The 24,723-nt window shown below is 41.9% G+C and overlaps 1 protein-coding gene across 9 annotated transcripts in view; it reads left to right on the top strand.

The window, feature by feature from the left end:
* The window catches only part of LOC122994647 (receptor-type tyrosine-protein phosphatase F), a 187,205-nt gene that overhangs the window by 122,054 nt on the left and 40,428 nt on the right, over positions 1-24,723 (top strand). For 4 of the 9 annotated variants that reach the window (XM_044369455.1, XM_044369457.1, XM_044369459.1 and 1 more), the window contains 11 exons: positions 2,626-2,895; positions 3,744-4,325; positions 5,584-5,717; positions 6,309-6,453; positions 11,446-11,751; positions 12,591-12,784; positions 18,165-18,191; positions 21,337-21,454; positions 21,685-22,257; positions 23,114-23,214; positions 23,905-24,158. In XM_044369455.1, the coding sequence (XP_044225390.1) occupies positions 2,626-2,895; positions 3,744-4,325; positions 5,584-5,717; positions 6,309-6,453; positions 11,446-11,751; positions 12,591-12,784; positions 18,165-18,191; positions 21,337-21,454; positions 21,685-22,257; positions 23,114-23,214; positions 23,905-24,158 (2,704 nt within the window). The remainder of the gene's footprint in view (positions 1-2,625; positions 2,896-3,743; positions 4,326-5,583; positions 5,718-6,308; positions 6,454-11,445; positions 11,752-12,590; positions 12,785-18,164; positions 18,192-21,336; positions 21,455-21,684; positions 22,258-23,113; positions 23,215-23,904; positions 24,159-24,723) is intronic. The other 5 variants (XM_044369458.1, XM_044369463.1, XM_044369464.1 and 2 more) reach the window with 3 other exon arrangements.

Here is a 24,723-nt window from a genome sequence, read left to right as displayed (position 1 = left end):
GGTTTCTTTACTTGTACCATCTGCAAAACACTGTCACACAAAGAGCTGACCTATAGAATATTTAAGAATGAGCTGGCAGTGTGCTGACAGGGGGGATGATCAGCCATCATGGTAGCCCAGTGCTGCTGCCAGGAAGCCTGGGAGCCCGCTGACTCTGTGCCAGTTTGCTCAAATATTGATTGACTGAACAGGTTCTGCTATCCTTGGGCACTTTGTCAAGGCAGTTAAATTTATAGATATCCAGCAAGCAGGCAGGCAGAGTGGAGACAGGGCTTATTTTGTGGTTTTGATAGAGTCCCGGAGCCCGTCTCTCCAAGCCGCTCTCAACAGGAGAGAGGCTTCAGGGGAATCGATAACAATTACCTGCCCTCTAGTCATTTTGTTCCACAGCACCTCTCCAAACTTAACCGCACGCCATGAATTATTCACAACATTAAGTGTTCAATATACACAGGCCCCATTGACTGACTGCTCTTAGCACTGTTTAGTCTACGGACTCATGAAAGAATAACAGATAATTTGAGCTTAATGGTCTTACATTAGGCCCGCTTCTTGCAGGTTTCTCTTTTTCATAAGCATATGTTGTGAAAAATAGCTGCATTTGGAGACTGTTACAGTTGTGCGAGAAGACACAGGTGGCCACCAACATAAGTAGAATACCCACACTTTCTCAAAATACTCAAAGGAAGGTCTGTTGTGCATTAGTCATACTGAAAATCAGATGTTCAGTCATTCATACGAGAAAATTGGACCAAGTGCCTCCTTTATCTTCTTCCCCCAGCGTACTCAATCTTGTGATCCTTTCCCATATCTTTCCTCAGCTCCTGTGCATGCTTTGCTTGAGAATGTCGTCCTCGTCCTGTTCCCAGGCTGGTAACACTACTTGGCCTGTCCAGTCTTTGCATGTAAAAATCAGCCCTATGACCGTGAACCTCAGAGAGCAAATGTTATGCTTGATGTAAATCTTTTCAAACCTTTTCAAAAGCTCTTCATAAAGACTTTTAATATTAAATGGTCATGTTTACTTTGGCCCAAACCTTTGCTGACCTCTTTACTTGATTTTTTTGTTTGCCACACACCCTTTTGAAAAGGCAAGTACTTTTGAAAGACCTGCAAAGTTTTGATTTATCTGGGAAATTGTGTTAAACAAACTCCAAAGACCAAATTCCAAAATACATATGATTACATGTATTTTGTTGCTCGGACCTTAGGTATTATTATTTTTATGAGATATTGAGCCAAGTAGTTTAAGCTTCCATGATTGTATCGATTAAAAAAAAACTGCAGCAGGCTATATACAGCACCTCAATTATTTTGGGAAAATTCAGATGAGTGTGAACCAGGTCCCCCTTATTATAGCACAGTCCAGAGAACCAGTCCTTTCCTGACTGGAATCTCAAAAGGTGCTTTTGTGTTTTTCCATTTCACCACATAATGAGGGGACTAACAAGCATGGCTGTAACGACGTTCCGGTTCAAATTAGATCGGGGAGGGAGGGGTGAAGGATGGGGGGAAAGGAAAGGTGGAGGGAGACTCACATTTGAAAATCCATTTTCATGGAGACTGGTGCAAGAGAGCAATTACAGTCATTTTTTTTCCAGAGAGACACAGAGATGTTGTAGTGCATTAGGGGAAACAAGCAGTATAAATTCTGCAGGGATAGTTTAATGACGTAGTGTTTTGAATACATATGACCAACAGTAGTGGGATAGCAATAATGGGTCCTCACTGGGGATCTAAATGTTTGGCTTGGCTTTTTTTTTCTCCATTATCAAGGTTAAAGAAGTCAGAGCTCCTTCTCCTTACATTCAGCTCATACTATGGTAATGTTCAGCATGTCATAAATTTAACAGGTTTGACACTGATGGATGTTCACGTAGCACTGTCAGTGGATAAGTTTGTCGTGGTTGCCGAAAGTTACCAGGAAAAGATCTAAAGTGTGTAAATATGGCAGGAATTTGTTGTGTATCTTTATTTAGATAGAAAACAAGTCATATGTAAATGCTGGCTGCCTGTTTATTCTGGGGCAGCTTTTCAGTATTGCATGGAGCCTCTGCATCGGTGTTTGCCTTGTCCCTGGCGACGTCAACGGGCCCTTCTTGTCTCCATGGGAACCCCTTTTTAATGTCAGCCTATCTGAATATCAGAACTGCACAAAGAGAGGGAGAGAGAGGGAGTGAGAAAGACAGGCTGAGCAGAAGGAGCCAGAGAGAGGGAGCGGGAGGAGAAATCAAACAATGCCATCTCCACAGGGTCCCTCAATGATGCAACTCTCGCCACCATTTGACACTCTGACAAAAGAGGGCCAGACATAGTCTCCAGCAAAACTGAGCTATTTTTTGATTATAGTCCCTTTTGTAGGCAAGAGGATAAAACACCCCCTCAAAGTTTTCTTGTGAATTTCCCGAGCCATTTTGTGACAGTCCTATTATTCCCATTGTGCTCGCCTGCACATTTGGACAAAAGCGATCAGCCCTCCATTCTGGTAGCTTTTCTGCGTTAGCTTCTAGCCTTCTGGTGTTGTATTGGGCAAGACCATTCATCAAATCACAAAAAAAACTATCATATTCACCTTACTTATCCTAACTATTCACTTCTTTCTCCTCCTCCTCTTCATCCCGTTAGTGCGAAGAGTCCCACCCAGATTCTCCATTCCACCCACCAACCAAGAGGTGATGCCAGGCGGCAGCGTCAACCTGACATGCGTTGCGGTGGGCTCGCCGATGCCTTACGTCAAGTGGATGATGGGCGAAGTGGAGCTGACCAAGGAGGAAGAGATGCCGATGGGACGCAACGTGCTGGAGGTCACCAACATCCGTGAATCAGCCAACTACACTTGCGTGGCCATCTCATCCCTCGGCATGATCCAAGCCACAGCCCAGGTCACAGTCAAAGGTGAGAGCTTATGCTGTTCACGCCAATTGTTATGCTGGCCTGATTTGAGTCATCCACAGATTCAGATAATTAAATGTTATGAAACAGAATAAACAACTTTCAAATGGCCTCCAAAAATTTCTTGTACATATTTGTTGCCCCTGTGCTTTGGCCTGTGTTTTTTGTGGATACTGAAAAATAAAAAAAAAATGAAGGTTGCTGTTTGCGGGCTTTTTGTCAATAAGAGTCAATGTCAGGGCTTGTAGGTGTGTGTTTACATTTTTGGTGAGTCCTTTTTTTTCTGTATCCAAGTGTTTGTGTAAATGTGGCTCTACTTACCTGTGTGTATGTGGCTATGCAAGTGTTGTTCTACCCATTGCAGCCTCTCTTATCAGTGTATTGATCCTACTTTCTACTCACCTGATCGATACACAGAATGTCACAGTCATTTAGAGGGACCAAAGCATTACAGACCCCTGTCTTCAAGGAAGCCATAATGAAGACCCTCTGTTTTGTTTGTATTTGTCACTCACTCGCAATGGGAACCACTTTGCAATTTTCTTGTATTGTCAGTAATGGCCAAGAAGGTTATAAAACACAAAATTGAGATTTCAGTCTAGATTTTTTATTAATTTACAGATAATGGCTGCTGACTGAATTCTTAAGTATTAACTTATGAAACAATCTTTTCAGTGCTATGAGACACACCAGTCATGTTTTTTTCTCCACAAGAGCTGAGTTTAGTTGTATTGTGCCCACATTTTGAGAATTATGGTATCAAATGATATCGAATTTTTCTCAAATTACCTATGACTCCTGGTAGTCTATCCCTGATATCAAAGCTTAATACCCTGCTTCTTCCTTTTCAGCCTTGCCAAAGCCCCCCACCTCCCTCATTGTAACTGAGACCACAGCCACAAGCGTGACTCTTACCTGGGACTCTGGGAACCCAGAACCTGTCACCTACTACATGATTCAGTACAAAGCCAAGGCATCAGACAATGGCTTCCAGGAAGTGGAGGGTGTGGCCACCACCCGTTACAGCATCGGTGGACTTAGCCCCTACTCTGAGTATGAGTTTCGAGTCATGGCTGTCAACAACATTGGCCGTGGGCCGCCTAGCGACCCTGTGGAGACGCGCACAGGTGAACAGGCCCCCTCCTCACCACCTCTGCACGTCCAAGCACGCATGCTGAGTGCCAGCACAATGCTGGTCCAGTGGGAGCCACCCGAGGAACCTAACGGACAAATCAGGGGATACCGGGTCTACTACAGCTCAGACCTGACAGCTCCACTCAGCGCCTGGCAGAAACATAACACAGACGACAGCAGCCTGACCACCATCTCAAGCCTGACTCCTGATATCACCTACAGCCTCAGGGTGCTGGGATTCACCTCAGTGGGCGACGGGCCACCCTCTGACATCCTGCAAGTCAAAACCCAGCAGGGAGGTGAGCAGCCAACCACTGTGTGTGGTTCTGTTTGTTTGTTAATATGTGAATGTTCATGTGCACATGAAAAAAAAAAACATTTCGTCTGTCTCAGTTGTGTGAGGGTTTCTAATTATGTTTACAGATAGTGTTAGACAAGATAAAAGCTAAGATATTATTGTTCTTGTCATAGAACGTCCATTTTTTTATGTGGCTGATGTAAGTATTGTATGTATCTAAAGCATGTGTGAAAAAATAGGGCTGTTTGCCACACAGTTGTGGAGAACATTTAGTTTTAGAAGTGAGCTCTCTGTTTTCATTCCTTAAAGAGGCGCATTTCTCTGTGGACTGAGCGTTTTGATCATAGACTGTAAAAAAATGTGGACTTAGTCACCATGACGTCACCCATTGGTTTGTGGACTGCTGTTTTGAAGCCTCGAGTTTAGCGATTTGACCATCGCCATCTTGGATTTGACTGTTGCCATCTTTGATTTTTGGAGCCAGAGGTGGCCATATTTGGACGAGAGGATGTAGCTGACCCTAGTGCTAGCTGCTAGCTTGGTTAGCACGGTGCATTTATAGTCTATGGTTAACTGTGATAATGCTAATGCTAAAACCATTCAAACAAAATATACTTACTGGAAAAACTGAACATCCAACTCTGTAAAGGGTCTTTTAGTACGACCAACCACTAAACAAGAGTTTTTTAGGCAACCGAAATGTTACAATTAACTTTCATGAATTGAAAGCACGCTGTGAAATAGCGGCAGCTTTGGCTACACTCTGTGAATATGGGGTTACGCCATGGTTATGTTACGTAATCAACGTTGTCACCATCGTAGCGACTTGTCAAACACAAGGTAGCCATGCCCTAAAGCATATGCTGCTTTGTTGTCAATTTCACTCTAAATGGGACCATAATTTACAAAATGAACATCATGCTGTATTGAAGAAGACTTGAAATACCATAAATTCATTAGGAAAGTGTTTACTGAGGTAATAAATCAAGTGAGAAGTAGGGGCATTATTTCATTGACTTCCATATAATTGGACTTCTTTTTGCAACCGGTGGAGTCGCCCCCTGCTGGAATGAATGCAGGTTTGAGGCACTTCCGCATTGGCTTCACTTTTCAGACTGGGAGCTACCTGCTTGATTTCAATACTTTCAGAGTATTTTTAAAGCACCTAGATCTGCTATGTAATCAAAAAAAGAAATGGAAATCTCCCTTTGTATAATATGTCCCCTTTAACCTCTGTCCTCTTGCCCCTCTCTACCCAGTCCCTGCCCAGCCGTCCAGCTTTGAAGCTGAAGCCGAACTGGATACCCGCATCGTGCTAACATGGCTGTGGCCCGTACAGGACCCCATCACTAAGTATGAGCTGCAGTACTGGGAGGCTGGCTCGGACAACAAGGTTAGAATAACAACATAACATTGTTACTTTTTTATGACCTGTTTTTCTCTGCTACAGACCATATCTATCTATCTGTCTGTCTGTCTGTCTGTCTGTCTGTCTGTCTGTCTGTCTGTCTGTCTGTCTGTCTATCTATATCTATCTACTTGACACTTTTCTCATATTCTGCTGTGAGATTGCAGACAAATGAATATTGCTCTTTATGATGCAATTTCTCTGAATGGGAAGCCTCGGCTGAAGCAATGTTGTTGTAGTAATGCAGTCAGCTCCCCAGCTAATAAGAAAGATTTACTGTAATAGAAAACAGCACAGTTGTTGTGTTCTGATTCTGGATGTAGTTGCCGTTGATTCAACTCTGCTGAACCACTAGTTGGAGGACAACTTATTTTTGGAACAAGTTGCTCTCAAATGTGGTTGTATTGTCTACTTTGTATGCTGTTTGAGACAACAGTTTTGGCTTTAGAGTTGAAGATTCTCAGTCTCAAATCACTACAACAAACACTATTGAGTCCTAGAGCTCAAGACATGGAAAGACTTGTGTGACTCTTTCTGATTCAATGTCATATGTCCGTCTAATCCTGAACCTTCCAGATCCATGTGACCTTCAACCCAGCGGGCTCCTATGCTGTGGATGGTCTGAAGCCTGACACCTCATACCGTTTCTCACTGGCAGCCCGTTCTGAGATGGGTTTAGGCGTCTACACTCAGCCCATTGAAGCTCGCACCGCCCAGTCCAGTAAGTCGACAATCTTTTTCTCATGTTATCTCTCTCATCTGTCTTATCTCCTCGCTGCCCACTAACCAGTGATTTTACAGAGAAAAAGTCACCCACAACCAGCTGATGCAGGTTGAGGTCATTATTTTCAGAGCAGGACAAAGTTGAGTTACATGGAGGTTAAGTCAGACAGCGTGGGCAACTTGAATGCCACGTCAATTTCAGCACAACATAAAATGCTGTCAGTGCAGCCATCCCAGTCAGCCTCACACTTCCACCACCTCCCCCCTGTCACCAACACTAACACTCCTGTCCATCTATCTGAGGGCAGGCCCTGTGTTCAGTGTCAAAGGTACGTTTAATGTGTCTTGTTCCCACATTTGTGAGCTGTGCTGTGTTATATTGCCTCATATCATTATGTGCTTTTACAATGCCAGCACTCAAAATGTCACTCTTTGCCAGCTGACTGCTGAATTTTTACTGTGGCGGTACCAAGCTTGTACCATCTCACGCAGGGGGCTCATGTTATGTGTAGAGACCCAATTGAACAGACCTCTCCTTGTGGTTGTTTTAAAGGGTATCGGACCTGCAACAGACCAGCAAACTCCTACAGGCCTGGAGCAGCATAAAGCAGGAGAGAGCAAAGAAAGCAACGAATCATAAAAAAAAAGAAAAAAAGGGAAAACACAAGCAAACAAAGTAAAACAAAAAGAAATGAGAAAAATAAGGGGAAAAATAAGAAAAATAAAATTCTGCCCTGACCCAGCTGTCCTGACCTGAACCATCCCAGAACCACCCTGGCGTCTCTTTGTCCTTCCACTCGTTTCAGCCTGATGAATGTCACCTGTTCATGAGGTGTGATCGCTGGAATAATCCACATCCCTAAAATTGCCATATAAAGCTCCATATTCCACTCCGTTTGTGGGTGAGTTTCATTCACAGAAAAGAGTCAAAACACGGCGCAGCTTCAAGTCCTGCTTTCAGAAATCAGTACAAAAAAACATAACAAATTTAAGAGTGACAACAGTTGTTCATGTGTTTCTCCCATGTGAAGACAGACAGAGATAATCTATTCATGACACATGTGACAGGTCTAGACCAAAAATTTCATTTGTACCTAAGAGAAAAAGTAAAATTGATGAATGCCACAAATGTTCGTAAATTACTCGTACATGAGTGGTTGTTGTCTTGTTTTTTTGCAGCATGGCTAGTATCGTTAGCATAGCCGTGCTGTGCTGTGTGAAGTCCATAGACTATATAAAAATAAGGTGTAGCTGTGGTGTTTCCGGTTTAACAGGACTGTGCTGGGCAGGTGACAGGTGTGTTTACAGTGTTTATATGCTCTGAAAGACGTCACAGCACGGATATAAAGTCACACAGCTGACAGACTGTTAGCCTAGCATGTTAATCCTACGTAAACATATGGATGAGACCATATGTCTACAGACATCTGCGGATAGAAACAGATGAAAGAGCAGGGGGAGTTAACAGATAATTAGAGTAGTTATAATTAAAGTTATCTTTCAAATCAAACATCCCAAGATATGAGTAGAAAGTATTGTTCTTGCAACTGCATTCATAACCTTTTTTTGACTCAAATGTTGCTTAACCATGCCATGTGATATGCTACTTAAGTACACTTTAACAACAAATTAATGGGAACACTACAGAAAATTGCAGATGAACATTTAATATCCAGGAATTCACATTACAGACACTACCACTGACTATCCCTGTAACAAATTGGCCACATCTTCACACATTGACCATACAATCTCCAGCCATTTGCTTGGTTTTAACCTGGTCTTGTTTGAGTTGGTTTGTTTGTTCTCCCTCTTGTTTGTACTGTGTCATATGCGTGTTCATGTTAATCACTTATCTTGCACAAAAAAATAAACAAAAAAAAAGATGGTACATATTGTGTTTTACTTGGAGTCAGTGTACATTTCAATTCACAGGGCCAGTGAGGTGTTGTCTTTACAACAGATGCTTTGCAACAGATGCATTGCAGATTAGGTGACAACAGATGATTTAGCCCGTAGCCTTTAGAAGGTTTTCTCTTAAATATGGAAATGATATTAGTACATTTTAAATAGGCAACTTTTCAAATGTGTCAAAGAATTTCCAAAACAAAGTGAGGTGGACAGTAAAGTTCCACATTAAAATGCATGTCCACTCCGTTACAGGATCACTGTGGGTGCGCCATTAGAATAGAAAAGAATACAAGAGAGAATGGACAGAGAGCATGGATATCTCTTTTAGAAATCTTTATCCATTAGGACAGACAAAATCACTGAGTAGATAACACATTTGACTACCACAGAGTTATATAACTGTCAGTCACGATCACGAGTGGCGATGAGTCTGTGTTCTTGAGCCCCCTGTCAGTAGGAGACACAAGGTCAAAGAATTTGGAGAACAGAATTCGGATTTCAAGCAGTGTGCATGAAATAAGCTGCAGCCTAAGGAAGGTTCTGAGGCAGACAGTGGGGAAGTGTGACATTTTCTAGTGCTGCATTCAAATGTTTCATATCATTTTTTTTAAAAGATTCAGAGCAATGAACATAACTGAGCCATATTCATATTTTTCTGCTGTTTTTATATGGTCTAATGTTGCAATCTACCACTCAGCAAAGGACTTGATAGCCTGTAAAAGTTGTTTTCTACTTTACCTAAAACTGAAATGGAAAGTAAATAGATTACAAAGGTTAAGATAATTGAAAAGATTTTAAACAAAAGGGAATATTGGATAACAAATTCTTATAAATACTTTTATGTTGATGGTGTTTGTGTTTCATACATGATTAATGACATTAAAGACAGACTAAGAATATGTCCATATTTTGAATTATGATTGGTTGTGATACACACAAAATGCCAATTTTCCATATTAACTCAAACTCTTCAATAACATATGTGGATATACCTTAAATGTACACAGTGAAAAAATTATGTCTTGGGCTTTTACATTAGAAAAAAAGGAGAGATAGAGGTAATTTATCGTCCTCATCTCTAATTTTATCTTTGCTCTGTTTATCTGTCTTATCTTTGTCTCGCTCTCTTTTGCCTCTGAGGCATATGTATTTCCTGTGGCGTTCCAATTTGACTTTGATCTAGCAGATTTTTCATCAGGACCTCAACATTACAATTTATTCGCCAAATCATCTGCATTGTTTTGATTCAGTCTTTCACCTTTGTTTTTTTTTTTTAATACACTCGGTGTCGTCAGGTCTTTGTAGTTTTCTGACCGCTCTCTTATGGATCAGAGATCACTTAATGAGACACACCTCTCTTTTGTTGAGCCCCAATGTTTTGAAAAGGTGGAGTTTCATGTTCTGGTATTAGTTGATTGGATTATATTTGAGCTCACTGTTCATTGCTCTGCTTATTAAAAAGGAAATTTCATGGGCATGCTGTGTAAGAACACCTTGCTTTGAATTTTCTCTCCTTGGTTCATTTTACTCCTTTTTGAAGAGGCCTTTGTTATAGAGTTGAATAGATTTGTGATTGAGTTAGATGCATGAAATGTATGAATGCTGTTGTGTTTCTTTTCTGTGTTGTTTTTGTTCCCCTTTTTAAAGTTGTTTATTGGTTTTATGTTTTTACATCTGGACTTGAGAGTTTACTTGTATTTTATACTGTGGCTGTTGTAAATGATGTAATCATTTTTATTGCAGTAATCATATTATTCCCGACTGGAGAGGTGTAGCTTGAGATTACCAACTCCATATTGACACATTATGCTGTATATGCTGTTCACTTTTCCTCACATTCTGCACACATGCAAAAGGACTTTGTGATTATAAAACATAACAGGGTGAGGTGGACAGAATATAACAGAGTCTGGCATGATGTTAGTAAATATTGTATAAAATACTCTTCTTGATAGCCTGTTGGGCCAAGAGATTTAAGACAAAAACCATGTAGCTGCAAAATTACTGGTTCCATTATAGCTATTCAAAGCAAAGGATTAATGACAGAGCAACATGGATTTGTCTAATCTGATAACCATAATAAGATTGTTTTCCAGGGCAGCGGCTACAAACCAGATGTTGACAATGGCTAGAATGTTCATAACTGTTATTGATTATTAAATTTTCACTTAAAGTACGACTTGTAATTGCAGCTCTAAGCAGAGGCTGACAAACAATGTTAAGCTCAGAGCTTTTGCATCAACATGCAAACACCAGTCAACACTTATTCACACACTTGCACATCTATGGCCGGTTTATTGCTCCTTATGCATACTGGGAGAAGCAGCGGAGATAGCAGTTAGGGACAAATTATGTCTTTATGAAAACATTGCCTTGTAAAAGTTTGGCATATTTTATATTCTGTTCACCCCGCCCTGTGTCATGGTCTCTCGCATAAATGCAGCACCAAACACAGCTTCAACAGTAGTCTGGTAATGCATTTTTGCAGCCAATCTCTCAGTCCGGAGGTAGCATCCTGTTTTGTATGGAAGCTTTTTGAATCCAGTATAAAAAATGAAAATGTCATATTCAAGCCTGAAATGTGATATCATTAAATTTGTCACCTACAGTATTTGTGCAAATGATGTATGAATCTCACCAGCTCAGAAAGTAACTCAAAAATAGACTTTCAGTATAAGGTTGAGTACAAGGAAGAGGACAAAGCCAAAACATGGAATAGCCTGGCTGGACATTGATGTCAAGTATGTAAAAGCTGTAGTCTAGTATTTCAATGGACTATTGTTTCATCAGAAAGACTACTGCCACTTTACAGTTTTGAAAAAATACAAAAAAAGCTTCTCTGTAGATGAATGTGGCAGATTAGCAGGGAAACTATGGAGCCAGATTTTGTAGCATATTGTAGACAGGAACCTAAAAATATATTACATTGCCAATTTAAATATTACATTTTCATTTTTATATTGACCACTTTACAAAAGCTTCCATGGTTTTGCCTTATGTTTGCTTGTGTTTTAGTTTATTTTTTTGTTTGCTTGATCCGTGCCCCCATTCGTGTGGTTGTGCTCCCCTTCCCCTGCAGCCCCATCTGCCCCCCCTCAGGAGGTACATCTGGTCAGCCTCAGCTCCACCAGCCTCAAGGTGAGTTGGGTGGCACCGCCCGCCGCTAGTCGCCACGGCGCCATTGTGCGCTACACAGTCAGCTACCAGGCCCTGGCTGGAGAGGACACGGAGCGGCATGAGGTGACGGGCATCGGTGCAGACGCCACCAGCTATGTGCTGGAGGGCCTGGAGAAGTGGACTGAGTATCAGGTGTGGGTGAGGGCACACACTGACGTGGGCCCAGGCCCTGAGAGTGCCCCAGTGAGGATGAGAACCAAAGAGGATGGTAGGTTGACACCTCCCCTGAAGCAGAGTGTTCTCAGACTCTTCACATCTCTGTTGTCTAGGGTTGACTGTCACTATTTTCTTCAACAACTACCACTACTACTACTACTGCACATTTCTCTGTGTCCTGTTGATCAACTATGAGTTAATGAGGTGGTAGTGGTAGGAGAGGGGTTCACCTTCTCTTTTTTCCTCCTTCCAGCTTGTTCTCTATAACTTTAAAACTTTACATCTATGGCAGGTTAAGGCTCATCACCCTGGGCTCACTATCTGCACCGCTTTCCTCTTCTGTCACTGTTTAAATGTCCTCCAGTTTCCTTTCTTCTGTTCTGTGGAATAGAAATGGAGCAGAACTCCCCCTCTCCATTCTATCGCTCTTCTCTCTTTCTTCCTCACTCATTCTTCGTTTTGTTTGCAGTGTGATAGAGAGCGGCTGCTCCTTAGAGAGAGTCGTCTATAATTAATGTGTTTGAAGTTTGCCGCAACACAGCTAATTCCGATACCGAAATTAAGGGCATTACAGACATCACTAGACCACACGCTGTCCCGCATAGGGTGTTTTGGGGACACAGTAGACATAGAATGTCTGAAGTGAGAAGACATGATTATAATTCATTGCCAATTCAAGTATCACTTCTTTCTCCGGAGCACCCAAGTCTATAAAAATCTCAGGAGTCATTATTTTGATAGTTTTTGGCTTCTCATCACAAAACACAGTGAACTGAGGGAAATCACTAGCTCAGCATTTTTGACTCTTTCCTCTCTCTCATTGTCTCTGTCTTTCTGTCTTGAATTCTGCCTTCCCTCCCTCCCTCCCTCCCTCCTTCTTCTGGATACCAGTGCCGGGAGCACCTCCCAGGAAGCTGGAGGTTGAAGCCATAAACTCAACAGCCATTCGGGTCACCTGGAAGCCACCCCTGCAGGGAAAACAGCACGGCCAAATCCGAGGATACCAAGTCATCTTCTCCCGGCTCGAAAACGGTGAACCTCGAGGCCAACCTAACATCATGGATGTGGCTTTGCCAGAGGCACAGGTACTGGGTGATACCTTACTCATGTCCACTTTTTCTCTGTCTCTCTTTCACTGTCTGTAGCTGTCTCTTATGTTCATTTCCCATTACGTTCATTCTCCATTGCTCCCCTATTCTATTCCATTCTCTGAATTCACACTTCATTTCCCCCATGCCAGGTGACACACATGGAATTTTCTTTCTGTCGACTGCAGTAGCATCCCACCCGCAACCCCCCACCTCTCTCTTTTTTTCCATCTTTCTCCACATGTGACATTTGACTCTAAATTGGTACCCTGCTCCTACAGCTTCGGATTAGCTGTCATAACAAGATCCATTCTAATTCTACAGTATTAGCTATTAAATATTCTATGTGTTACATCAGGATCGGGCTTAGTGCAATCAATGCACCTCTCTTTGGATTTTTAGCAGTAATACATATGCACTGCCTTGTTACCATGTTTATAAATTAGAGTTATTTTCCTGATGCCGCCCTTTGCACATTAATGCAAGCGGCTTCAAATCGCCCAAAGCCGTGCGACACCATGAGATGGATGAGAGATTGTAATCCTTAAGAGGGATTCAGAGATTCATGAATATCTTAAAACCAGAAACCCCACTCTCACTTTTTCCCTCTCTCTGGGAGAGGAGAGACCATCTTAAGAGCCTCCCTCTGATTGTTTGCCGCGAGTAACATTTGCGCGAACACGCATTCACTTGCACCCTTGATGGCCTCCAACAAAAACATCTAATTTGAGCAAGTAAGTGCTCCGTGGCCGCAGGAACACCTCAAAAAATCCGAACAGCCTTGCATGTGTCTCTTAGCAGCGTTTGCTGATAAATGCTTTGCAGCAGCATTTAGGGAGGCCAGCAGGTTGCTGGTTCAGTTCCCAGGCAGTGCACACTGCTGTTCCCTTGAGTGGCGCTATTAAACTTCATTTGCTTTGGCAAATATCCCACTGTCTTCAGACTTATCATTACAGTCGAGGAAACATTGACATCTTGGAGTGACAAGAGATCACCAATCCCCTATATGTGCAGACTCCTAAATGATGGATTTTAGATATATATATATATGAGATAATATAATTGCACATTTTAAATTTTAGTCTATGTAAAATTTTTAGTCTATTTGAATTTTTTTGTTCTACATATATTGTTCTACATATATACAAATGTCATCATGAACCTCTAATAATGCTGAAAGGTCAATAAACTAATATAAGTGACATGACAGATGTGCTACTATACATCCCAAGTGGTACAAGTAGTATGAGCAGTAGTAGTAGAAGCTTGTGGATCTGAACTCTGTAACAGGGCATTCTGTGATAAATACATAATGAGTCATTTTTGTGTGCTTGTCAAGCCACCCAACTGGCCCATCTCACATGGGACTCTACATATGAAATTAACATTAAATTCATTTTGGTCAGACAGAGCTCAGAATAAGAGTGTATAAGAGAGGCCTTGGCTGATGTCACCTGGCAACGTCTCTACACCTGGCCAAATAGTCTGCCCTCAACTCCCAAACACAGTCCAACACCTTTGTTTTACAGCAGTAGTTTCTGGCAGCTGCTGCTGACAGTTCATTGTTATCTGACTGTGTACTAGAGTGCTTGACAGCCAGGACAGCATCGTTTGGTCTGGAAGAAAAGGAAAACATGATGGCTGCTTGTCTTCCTGGAAGTGTTTTCTTCATGTCGACGTGTTCAGCGGGACTTTGTTTTGCATTATGAAAACTGAACTGAACATGACCCTACTTGTTGTGCAAACAATACTCCCCGCCATGCCTCATTTGTGCCAGGTTCACACAATAAACACAAAGAAACACTGCTATTTGGCGCTCAGAATAGCTCTCATGCTCCAGTTTGGTGTCCAGGACACCTCTCAAACTTGCTGTCCCCTTTCTGGCAGGAATTTCCCCTCTCCTTCTATGTTTTCCTCTTCACCTCCCCTCCAACTACCCTCCCTTCCTCTTGTGCCCTCTTTTTGCACTCTTCCTGCCCAAGAAGCCGGTTGAGTAATTACCAGAGCCTTGTGTGCAGGTTGGTTACCCTTGATTGAGTCATCTCAACAGATTGTTTTCTATGAGCAGCGCTGAGTAGCCAACCTGCAAAGACCTGCCCAGACGTCGTTAAAGACCACACAGTCAGCCGACGTTTCCTTGTCCACATTCACCCAACTGGTTTTAGAACAATCCCTCCTTTTCTCACACATCTTTCCATTCACGTACCCCCAACAACAAGTGGAAAAAAACAACGCAGATAACATGAACAAACACGCACATTTAGATCAACCTTGTAGTAGGTGTTCCAGCTGGCTGAGAAAAGTTCATGACTCATCCTAGACTCATGCAAATCCCTCAAACACACACCTGTAGTTGGTGATGAATAAAAGGAAAAAAATAATTTTCCTCTATCTTGGCACAGACCATAGTGTTTCTCTCAAGATTTTTTTTTAATGTGTTGTGAAATCAATTCCATATCCACCCTTTCACCTGCATTAGATGCAGAGTAAGCCTGCCAGGAAGAAAAGAAAAATCCAGAGTTTCCAGGGCTCTCACACAACATACCACAACCTCACCATAGACTTCAATCACATATCTAAACCGACTGATTGGATTGCAGATTCTGTCAAAATCGCTATCACCTCTCCCCTTCTCTTTGTCTCTCTTTCTCTCTCTGTCTCTGGCCCTTTCTCTCCTCTTCACCCTCTCTCAGGGTTAGCTGTAACGCTGGGAGGAGAGCTAGGAGAGCTTGCCTGTGCGTGGGCGGTTTAAGCGCCTCTTTTCTTTTCAAGCAGGAGCCCACACAGCGCCCTCATTTCCCTGCTAAATTTAAACCAGAGGCCATGTTAACAGTGTGATGTTATCGACCCTTATTCCAACCATATTTCTGTTGGGAAAGTGGCCTGAACCTGAGTGGGCAACTCTGTACCACAAAGCCTGCTCCATCACTATGTACTCACAGCAACCTCTAGGCTCATGTTTTTCATATACGCATCCATAAAAGTTGACAGAAAATGACATGATTGAGTTTGAAGGCATTAGCCACTGTCTGTGGTTCTATACATTTTCTGCACAAGTTTGCCTTCATTCAGCACTACTTCTCCAGGTTCATTTTGTTTGACCACTCATGCGTTTTTTGTGTTGTGTGTGCATTTCAGCATGCAAGCTTGTGCGAGCAAGCGAGGCAATGCTTCACTGGCTCTACGGCCTTCACTGCCTCAGATTGGAGTTGAATGGGAATTGAAAAAAAAAAAAGAGAAAAGAAGCACCTCAGCCCATTTCACTCCATCAATCATGACAGCTCCTTCTCTTCCACATCACTCGCTCCCCCCCCCCTCGTTCCCATTTTTATAGCCACACATCTCAGCCCATGTCATCACATTTGCATTCACCCGCCTGCAAATTATACCGCTCCGTTTCCACAAACGACGCTTATCAGCAATGATGTGTTTTCAGCTTGCGTTGGCATTTGAAATATAAATGGGAGATAATTTATAATTCTCCCATGGATTTAAGCAGAAAGCAAAAACAGTTGCGATAGAAAGGGATTAAGCCCAAGATGAGATAGGAACTCTTGCGAACCTTAATGTGTTCGCTGCTCTGTTGAAATTCTGAGTGGAGTTGACGGTAAACAAATTAACCAATTAGGCACGTCGCAAACTGTTATTCATGGAGTTAAGTAGCAGCTGTTCTTAAATGGTACTCTTTAGTGCCCCGCTACGTCAGGGGAGCATGAGGCAGCAGTTTTTGATGCACCATGTGTCTCAACCAGTTGCAACTGGGACCATAAGAGGCCTAGCTCATGCTTCAGTAAACTGGTGATAAAGACCCATCCACAGGGAGGAGGGCGGAGAAGTTGGGTCTTTCGTCTTTTCATATGTCAACAGTCAGTGGAGGATGATGAACACCGTTTCTCCAGTGTACAATGAATCAGCAGTGTGTGAGGCTTTCTGGCTTTGTTTGATTTTCTGTTATTTGCTCAAGTTTAGAGATATCTGCCTGTATGACTGAATAGTTTGAGAAAAATATGTAATTGTGATTTTTCTCACCAACATTGTGATTGGGATGTCCATTTCTAAATTAAATTCTACACACATATTTGTGGTATACATGGTATTCACTAAGTGAAATCCTAAGCTTATTCAGAAAATCAGACAAATTGATGCAGTTACTTCTTGTTGAAGTCCTCCCAGGATTAACGGTTTAATAATATTATATATAACTGCTTGAGCTAATATAAGCTTCACAGACTGAAAAGTCACATTGCTGCTGAATGTTTTAATGTGCAAAACCAACAAAATTCCATTCACTTCCATCATATTCAAGAGGCAACCTGGGCAAAACTATCATGGCTAGAGCAACCACTAGAGGTCAGTGGAAAAATATATATTTTTTTGTAATTTGGGTGAACCTAAATTTTATAAACTAGAATTCTTGATGGTTAAATACAGTTTCTGGCCGTACCAGTTCCTTCATCTCCTTCCCTAGTCCTGTCATATTTCAGTTTCAGCACTTTCCCGCCTCCACCACCTCACCTCCCCAGTGTTTCCCAGTCCAGCAGCAGCTCTTGCAGTAGTTATGTACCCTAATGTTCAAATAAAATCTCTTGTCATCACCACCCTTACACACTGTACTTCCTCAGCCCCCACCCCCCTTCTCTCTGTTCTCCACTTTGTCCCTCATCAGTGCCACCAGTGTCATCTCTCCTGCCCCTTGTCAACCAGGCCACCCATCAGTGAACTCCTCTGCAGTAGCTGAACTGTGGAGCAAGTTGCTGGTAAACGCCAGCAGTTGCGTTCTGCATCGATGGTGTTTGATGTCACAAGGCTAGCATAGCGGCACTGGTAATAGGATTTCACGCTCGGCACCGACGGAGCCCCGCGGCACGAAATGGGCTTTCACTTCCCCCAGGAATCACTTGGCCAAGCACAGCGAGCAAGGAGAACATTTTGAAAACATATTGAAATATAATGAATAAAAGGCCCTTCCTCCATTTCAGTAAGGATAGGGGAAATGCTTCAGAGATGTCCACCGTGAGATTGTTATCATACCGAATAAAGGTGTCCTGTGATTAAGAGGAAGTGAGAGGTTTTTATTTGATTCATAGACAAATGAGACACAAGGCAGTGCATCATAAGCAATAACAAATTTCACAAATATTGCTCAACTTGGTTACACAATTTGTTTCATGCCACTCAAGTTGTCCTCCCTTTTTTACTTCTCTTCCATCACAATCTCCCTTTGTTTTTTTTTTTTGTCTACTGCATGACTCTCCTGACACCTACATTCATCTGTCTTTGAGCGAAAAAAAGTCAAGCGCTTTTTTTCCATGCCTGTTGTGTTGTCTCTGACTCATTTCTCTCCCCGCCCTGTGTCCTGTGTCTTCTCTCCCATCAGTGGAATATTGAGGAGTCCACCGAGCATGTGAGTAACCCTCATGTGTGCTGCTGGGTTGTCTTGCAGGGCAGACTCTTCTCCCCTCTGCAGTTTGGGGGTGCTGTGTGTGTTGTGTTTGGATTATGAGTTGTGTGTGTGTGTGTGTGTGTGTTGGTTTCTGTGTGTGCCATGCCTGTAATCCACTCGGTGTGAATCCTTCTGAAATATCATAACCCCATCATAACCACAGCAAGAGATGTGTGCCATAATGATCCCCGGGTTTTATATTTATGTGTGTGTGCTACTACAACCACGAAGCATGAAGATTATTCCCACTGATGATTGTGTACTAGTCTAATACTTCAACATTTTACCATAAGACAAACTCATAGTAACAGTTGGGCATTCGCGAGTGATCTGAGGCACTTACCGCACTGAGCATGCAGTGCTCCCCCCCGTCATTGAGCGTACAATGCAGTCAAAGGTTATGTGTCACTTTCCCAGCGTGATGCTGACATTAATCAGGCTCGCCTAACCTGCTGTCTCCCCCACTGTTCCAGATGACATGTCTATCTGAGGGGAGGAGCTGTGTGTTTTATCAGAACCACGCATCTCCAAGATTGCCACCAGCCTTTCATGTTCTTTTCATTTGCCTGGATGGCAGCTCACTGTTCCATGGCTGTCATGCAGCCCTTTGTTATGGCTTATTACCTCCTAGACGTCATATTGCACTAGCATAAATGCAGAGCCACTTACTGTTTCTAGTCGGAAATTCAATAGAAATCTGCCAGAATAACAAACAGTGTTTTCAGCATTCAAACAAGGGCAAAGAAATTGTTTAAGAAAGGTTTATAGCCTTTAAAAGAAAGAATCAAAGAATTAATTTTAGCAATTTTAGTGTTTATTTCCTCTGACAAAAAACATAGGTTTCAAACTGGTTCATCAATCCAGTGGCTACTGGATGATGAATGCTGAGTTTTTTTGTTAATCTGTTTACGTATCAAAACTGGACGTTTTTTTTTGTTTTGTTTTTAACTTTGCAAATGAGGCAGCACGACGTGCATAGATCATTTTATTTATGTGATAACGCTCAGTTAAACAGCAGCACACATGGCCAGATTCCTCCAGCTACACCCACATGGCATGAGTCAGGCTTGCCTCCTCTCCCTCTCCTCTTAATATGTTGATTAACACCTGACAGACACAGAGCTAGACGCTGTCAGAGGAAGACATCTGTTCACACATCTTTATTATTTCTTTAGCAGCCATGTTTAGACGATTGTGGTCTGTGTGCCAGGTAACTAATGTAGTGTGACTGGCCGCAGACAGATGTCAACAGCAAAAACATTAGCATGTCTTGTTGACCCATGGCTTGTTCACAAAAAACAGTTTAAATTTTCATGGAATCTTGTAATGCAAATCAAAGAAAACAGAATACATCAAATGCTGTGCTTTAGGAAAAAAATATGAAATGTATATATATATATATATATATATATATATATATATATATATATATATATATATATATATGTATTTGTTTTTACAATGCTGCCCATTTTACCCCTGGCATTTTTTTTTACCAGAGTGAGGACAGTGGTATAGGGAGACTTGTAGGGAAGAATCCATTTCTATAACTAGTCGACTTGATAATCTCTGTAATGCCCTTTGGTGCTGCTCTAAGCATTTGCTCAGAAGGAAACTTTGAAGCCTTGCTTTTTCTATTTTCTGCTGAGTTTCAAAAGTGTTACTAGACCCAATTCGACCTTGCTAGAATAGGGGGAAAAAAGATCTCTGCGGCTGCCACTGCTGAGACTGTTAAAGCCATTTTGTATGATTAAAGTAATGAGACTTCCTCCATAAAGTTAAAACGGTTTTATGATACAGTAATTTAGCATTTTTTCCCCCATCTCTCTTAAAGGCTAGTACGGGAGCACCAAATGTCCCTTAAAGAGAGGGGCAGTAAAAAGCATTGTCAAACAGAGCTGGCCTATATAGACTGTTAAATGTTCTTCTATGGTTAGGAAATTAAAACTTCATTAGTTAGAGAAACAGCAATAGGGCGAATCTGTATAATATTCCAAGAGTATGAGAAGTTTGCAAGGAGTTCCGGCAGGAAGGCTTGTAGGCATTGGCGTATTCGTCCTCTCTGTGGCCCCAATCAGAAACAGACAACTCCAGCATGTGTGCTCAAGCCGCAGGCATTAATTTGTTCTTGGTATCGAGTGTGTGCTCATGTCTGCGTGTATCATTGTGTGCGTTTTACATATGCACATTTACGGTGTGTCTGTACGTGCATGCATACCTCCATGTATGTGTCTATACAGTATATATACTTAGGTGAGTATTTGCATTCAAGTGTGTGTATGTCTGTTTACGTACGGGCTTTGTTCAAGCTCAGAGAGTTTAATTTCAGCGTGTGTGGGTGTGTTTTTACTCAGACTGATGCAGTCTGGTGAAGTGAGTGCCAGTACTGCAGCAGGTTACCAATAACAGCGTATTCAATTGTTGCTGTTTTTCTGTCTGTTTGTTCCTGACTGTTCAGTTACTGATTTATTCAACCACATTAGTGTGTCTGTGTTTTTGTGTAGAGAACATTTAAAATTCAGCCCAACTAACATGGGAATCCAGAGGACAATAAGAAACCAAGAATCTAATTTTATTAGATAACAAACATTAAAGTTTTATCCAAGAATGAATACGTAAATATGTAATGTGTAATATCTGCAGATTCATGATGACCCTAAGTTCCTCTGGGTATAATCTCATGCTTATCCATGCAGCAGACATGAACACTGACACACTGGTGATGTTCTGGTTCATTTGTTTGGTTTGTTGGTTTAATGGGTTCAGCGTGTGCCTTACAATTGGGCGCAGGAGTTTTTCTTGACTAAGAAAAGTTCCTGGTCCCGTTTGTGTGCCTTCAAAACTTTTTTTTCTGTTAAATGCTTCAAATTTTTTGTTTCCTGTTATAGGCAATTTGATCAAGAAGCTACAAGTGGATGGAGAAGGGTGTTTAATTTTATTTTTTTTTTATTTTCTTTTGGCTTTGTGTGTTTTTTGAGGGTGTAGGAGCTTGTGTGAGAGGTGTTCGTGGGGTTGTTTTTCTTTGTTTTTTTTTGCCCTGAGGCAGTGTCGCTCAGACTTTCTGATTCCTTTTAACCTGTGACCTCATAATTTTTCCATTTTGCAGGAGGCCGTCATTAGTGGACTGCAGTCTGAAACCACCTACTCTGTTACTGTAGCAGCATACACCACAAAAGGAGATGGAGCTCGTAGTAAAGCTAAAGTCATCACCACCACTGGAGCAGGTGAGAGTCAGTTTTATCAGGTTTATCATGTAAAACATAGGATACGTGCTATCTGTTTAAACGGAACACCGTGTTATCATCTTTAAGGCTTGAAACTGATAACCCTTGTCTTCTGCATTCAAGAGTACGTGTTAGCTTCAACACCCAGGATTGCTAGAAATAGATCCCGCATATTTAGAAGAATTACATCACAACTTACTCTTTTTCTCTCTACTTCAATCTTTTTTCAGTGCCGGGCAAGCCTACTATGATGATCAGCACCACGATGGGCAACACAGCGCTGATACAATGGCAGCCGCCAAAGGAAATGGTGGGTGAGCTGATGGGCTACCAGCTGCAGTACAAGCGTACCGATGACGACAACTACACCTCACGCGAGCTGAGGAAGACTGACGACCACTACACTGTCACCGGATTGCACAAAGGCGCCACCTACGTCTTCCGCCTTAGTGCCCGTAACCGTGCAGGCATCGGTGAGGCCTACGTAAAGGAGATCAGCACCCCGGAAGACGTGCCCTCAGGCTTCCCCTTCAACCTGCAAGTCACAGGACTGACCCAATCCAGCACCCAGCTAACTTGGGAGCCCCCGCAGCTGCCCGAAAGGAACGGCAAGATCGTATACTACGTGGTGGTGTACAGGGACATCAACAGTCAGCAGAACAGCACCAACCGCACATCCGATACGCACATGACTATCCAGGGCCTTAATCCTGACACCACCTATGACATCCGGGTGCAGGCCTTCACCAGCAAGGGCGGGGGACCCCTCAGCCCCAGCATCCAGAGCAGGACCATGTCAAATGGTAGGATAACTGATAGGACACATGGCTGACATTTATACAAAAACATATTGGATGTGTTTGATTTGAAAACACCATATCAGGGTTTAATACACGAACATGTAAACATGGGCACCTTAAGGCTTACACAGATACATTACACACTAACGCACACCTACACACACACACACACAACCTTACCCACAACATAGTGAGCACATGCGTGAACACCGTATCACCTGCTTCTGTTTTGAACCCTCTATAACTGTCTCTTTTTATGTCTTTATCAGTGCCATGTCTTTCTCATCTACCACTCAGTACAGTACAGCGCTGTGTTTATTGATTTATAGAGTACTAATCTCATTACACGCTACAGTCACATTACCATGCCTCCTCATCCTCCCTCCCATTACACACAAATCTAAATCGTACCCAGAATGTACCTCCTCATGCATTTTATAATCTTATAAATATAAGATTTCTTATTTATAACCGGTTGTGCGTGATACCTATTTTAAGAAACATGGCGCCACTCCCACTGCTATATACATTTCTGGTAATCACAGAGATCTCTGCCTGTTGTGTACATAGTTGTTGTGAACGTGGTGTAATAAATGGAACAGGCTTAGGGAGATGAAGGCTATTTTTATGTGATCTGTAAACAAGCGTGAATGAGATTGTTGATGTTCTTTGAAGCCCCCTGTGGCTTGTCAAGTTTGGTCATAAGGTATCACTGTGCAATATGTTCACATTGTTTACTGAGGGGGGTTACTCGCTGTACAGTTGTGTGAAATTGAATTACGCACAGAGATTACATTTTGTGTTGTACAAGATGTCATGATTACTTGAGATGTTAATGGAAGGATTTTTCCCACTCTAGATTTCCCCACCCTTAACTTTGGTGTCAAAGCTGTCATGAAAACATCTGTCCTCCTCACCTGGGATTTACCACCGAACTACAAATCCCAAGTGCCTTTCAAGGTAAGTGCCAGCCAAGTAGGAAGTTGACTCAGCAGTCCTGAAAAAATTCCCAGTCCAGTTACTCAATCAAATCAAAAAAATTCCCCATGAACACTTTACTTAAGTTTTTCAGTGGTTGTATGAGCTCTAATACTTTGTAATACTAGTAACTATTATACTTGGATAATATTGATTGCAATAAGGCATTGTAAAAAAATACGAAACAACAGTGATAACAAGATTTTTTTTTCCGCTGGAAAGCTTCATTGTTACTTCAACACAATGTACATACAGTATATTTGTAATATACTTGTATTGCAGGGCAACACTATTAGCCCTGTAATACTTTCTCCAGGGTGTGATGCAGTGACTTTTTGCACTGGAAATATATGAAAAGCCAGATTCATGCTCATTTATGAGGTATAATAATCTGTCAAAATTATATTACATCAATTCCCACCCTGTGGTAATGGAGCAAAGACAATTTGAAGTGTAAAAAAACTATTCGATATGCACCAATGGGCAAGTGTGACACTGAAGCACATGAGCCGAGGTGTCAGATGAGATGGGCGCCTCCCTTAGGACCATACTTCTTTTGTCCATGTGCGTGCTCTTGTGTGAGAGAGAGAGAGCATTTGTCTGAAGGATATACATTTTTTTATGTATAGTAACTTTAACTGTAACTACAAGTTTTCCCTTGTGTGCCTACAGATCTTGTATAACCAGCAAAGCGTGGAGGTGCAAGGAAACCTGAAGAGGAAGCTGATCACACAGCTGCAGCCAGACACAGACTACTCTTTTGTGCTGACAAGCAGAGGCAACATTGCAGGAGGTCTGCAGCAGCAGGTGTCCATCCGCACTGCCCCTGACCTGATCAAGACCAGGCCCATTTACAGCACACATCAGGCTCAGGGTGGCAAAATGACCATCAACCTGCCCAAGGTTCAGACCACCACACGTGTCAGGTCAGTACTGACACACACTGGACAGAACACAAAGACTAGCTCTGATTCTAGGTATGAATCCTCCAATAGATGATTATTGTTCTTAGCCAGTAGACTCTGTTTTCCTGCAGTAGCATAGGCAATAATGTACCTTCATTTATATTTTATTCTTGGCTGCTGCAATGACCAAGCTTTCCATTAGGGATTATCAAAGTGTTTTGTGTAACCTTTTCAGGCTAGCTTTGTAGGGATATATTATGGTATATATTATCTATATATATCGTCACATAGTATTGGACTTTATTCATTTATTTCTCATAAACCACACTGTGACACTAAGAATATGGAAACATACAAGTTAGGCTTGAATCATTTCACTATTTACAGGAATAATGAGTACATTTACAATCTCTTTTTATGGAAAGATCAAATGAATGAAAACTACAGAAAACAACAACATTTAAAGCAATACTGTAAGTAAATGAAGAAAAGAGGAGAACAGAGGAATTTATACTTGAAATTGGTGCATTTTGTGGCTTTTTTGTGGAAGTGGCCCCTAAACAGCAGTCGAAAACTTTTGTATTTG

The sequence above is a fragment of the Thunnus albacares genome, chromosome 12 (genome assembly GCF_914725855.1).
Source record: "Thunnus albacares chromosome 12, fThuAlb1.1, whole genome shotgun sequence".
NCBI classification, from domain to species: domain Eukaryota; kingdom Metazoa; phylum Chordata; class Actinopteri; order Scombriformes; family Scombridae; genus Thunnus; species Thunnus albacares.
This window is presented reverse-complemented; position numbering and strand designations above follow the sequence as displayed.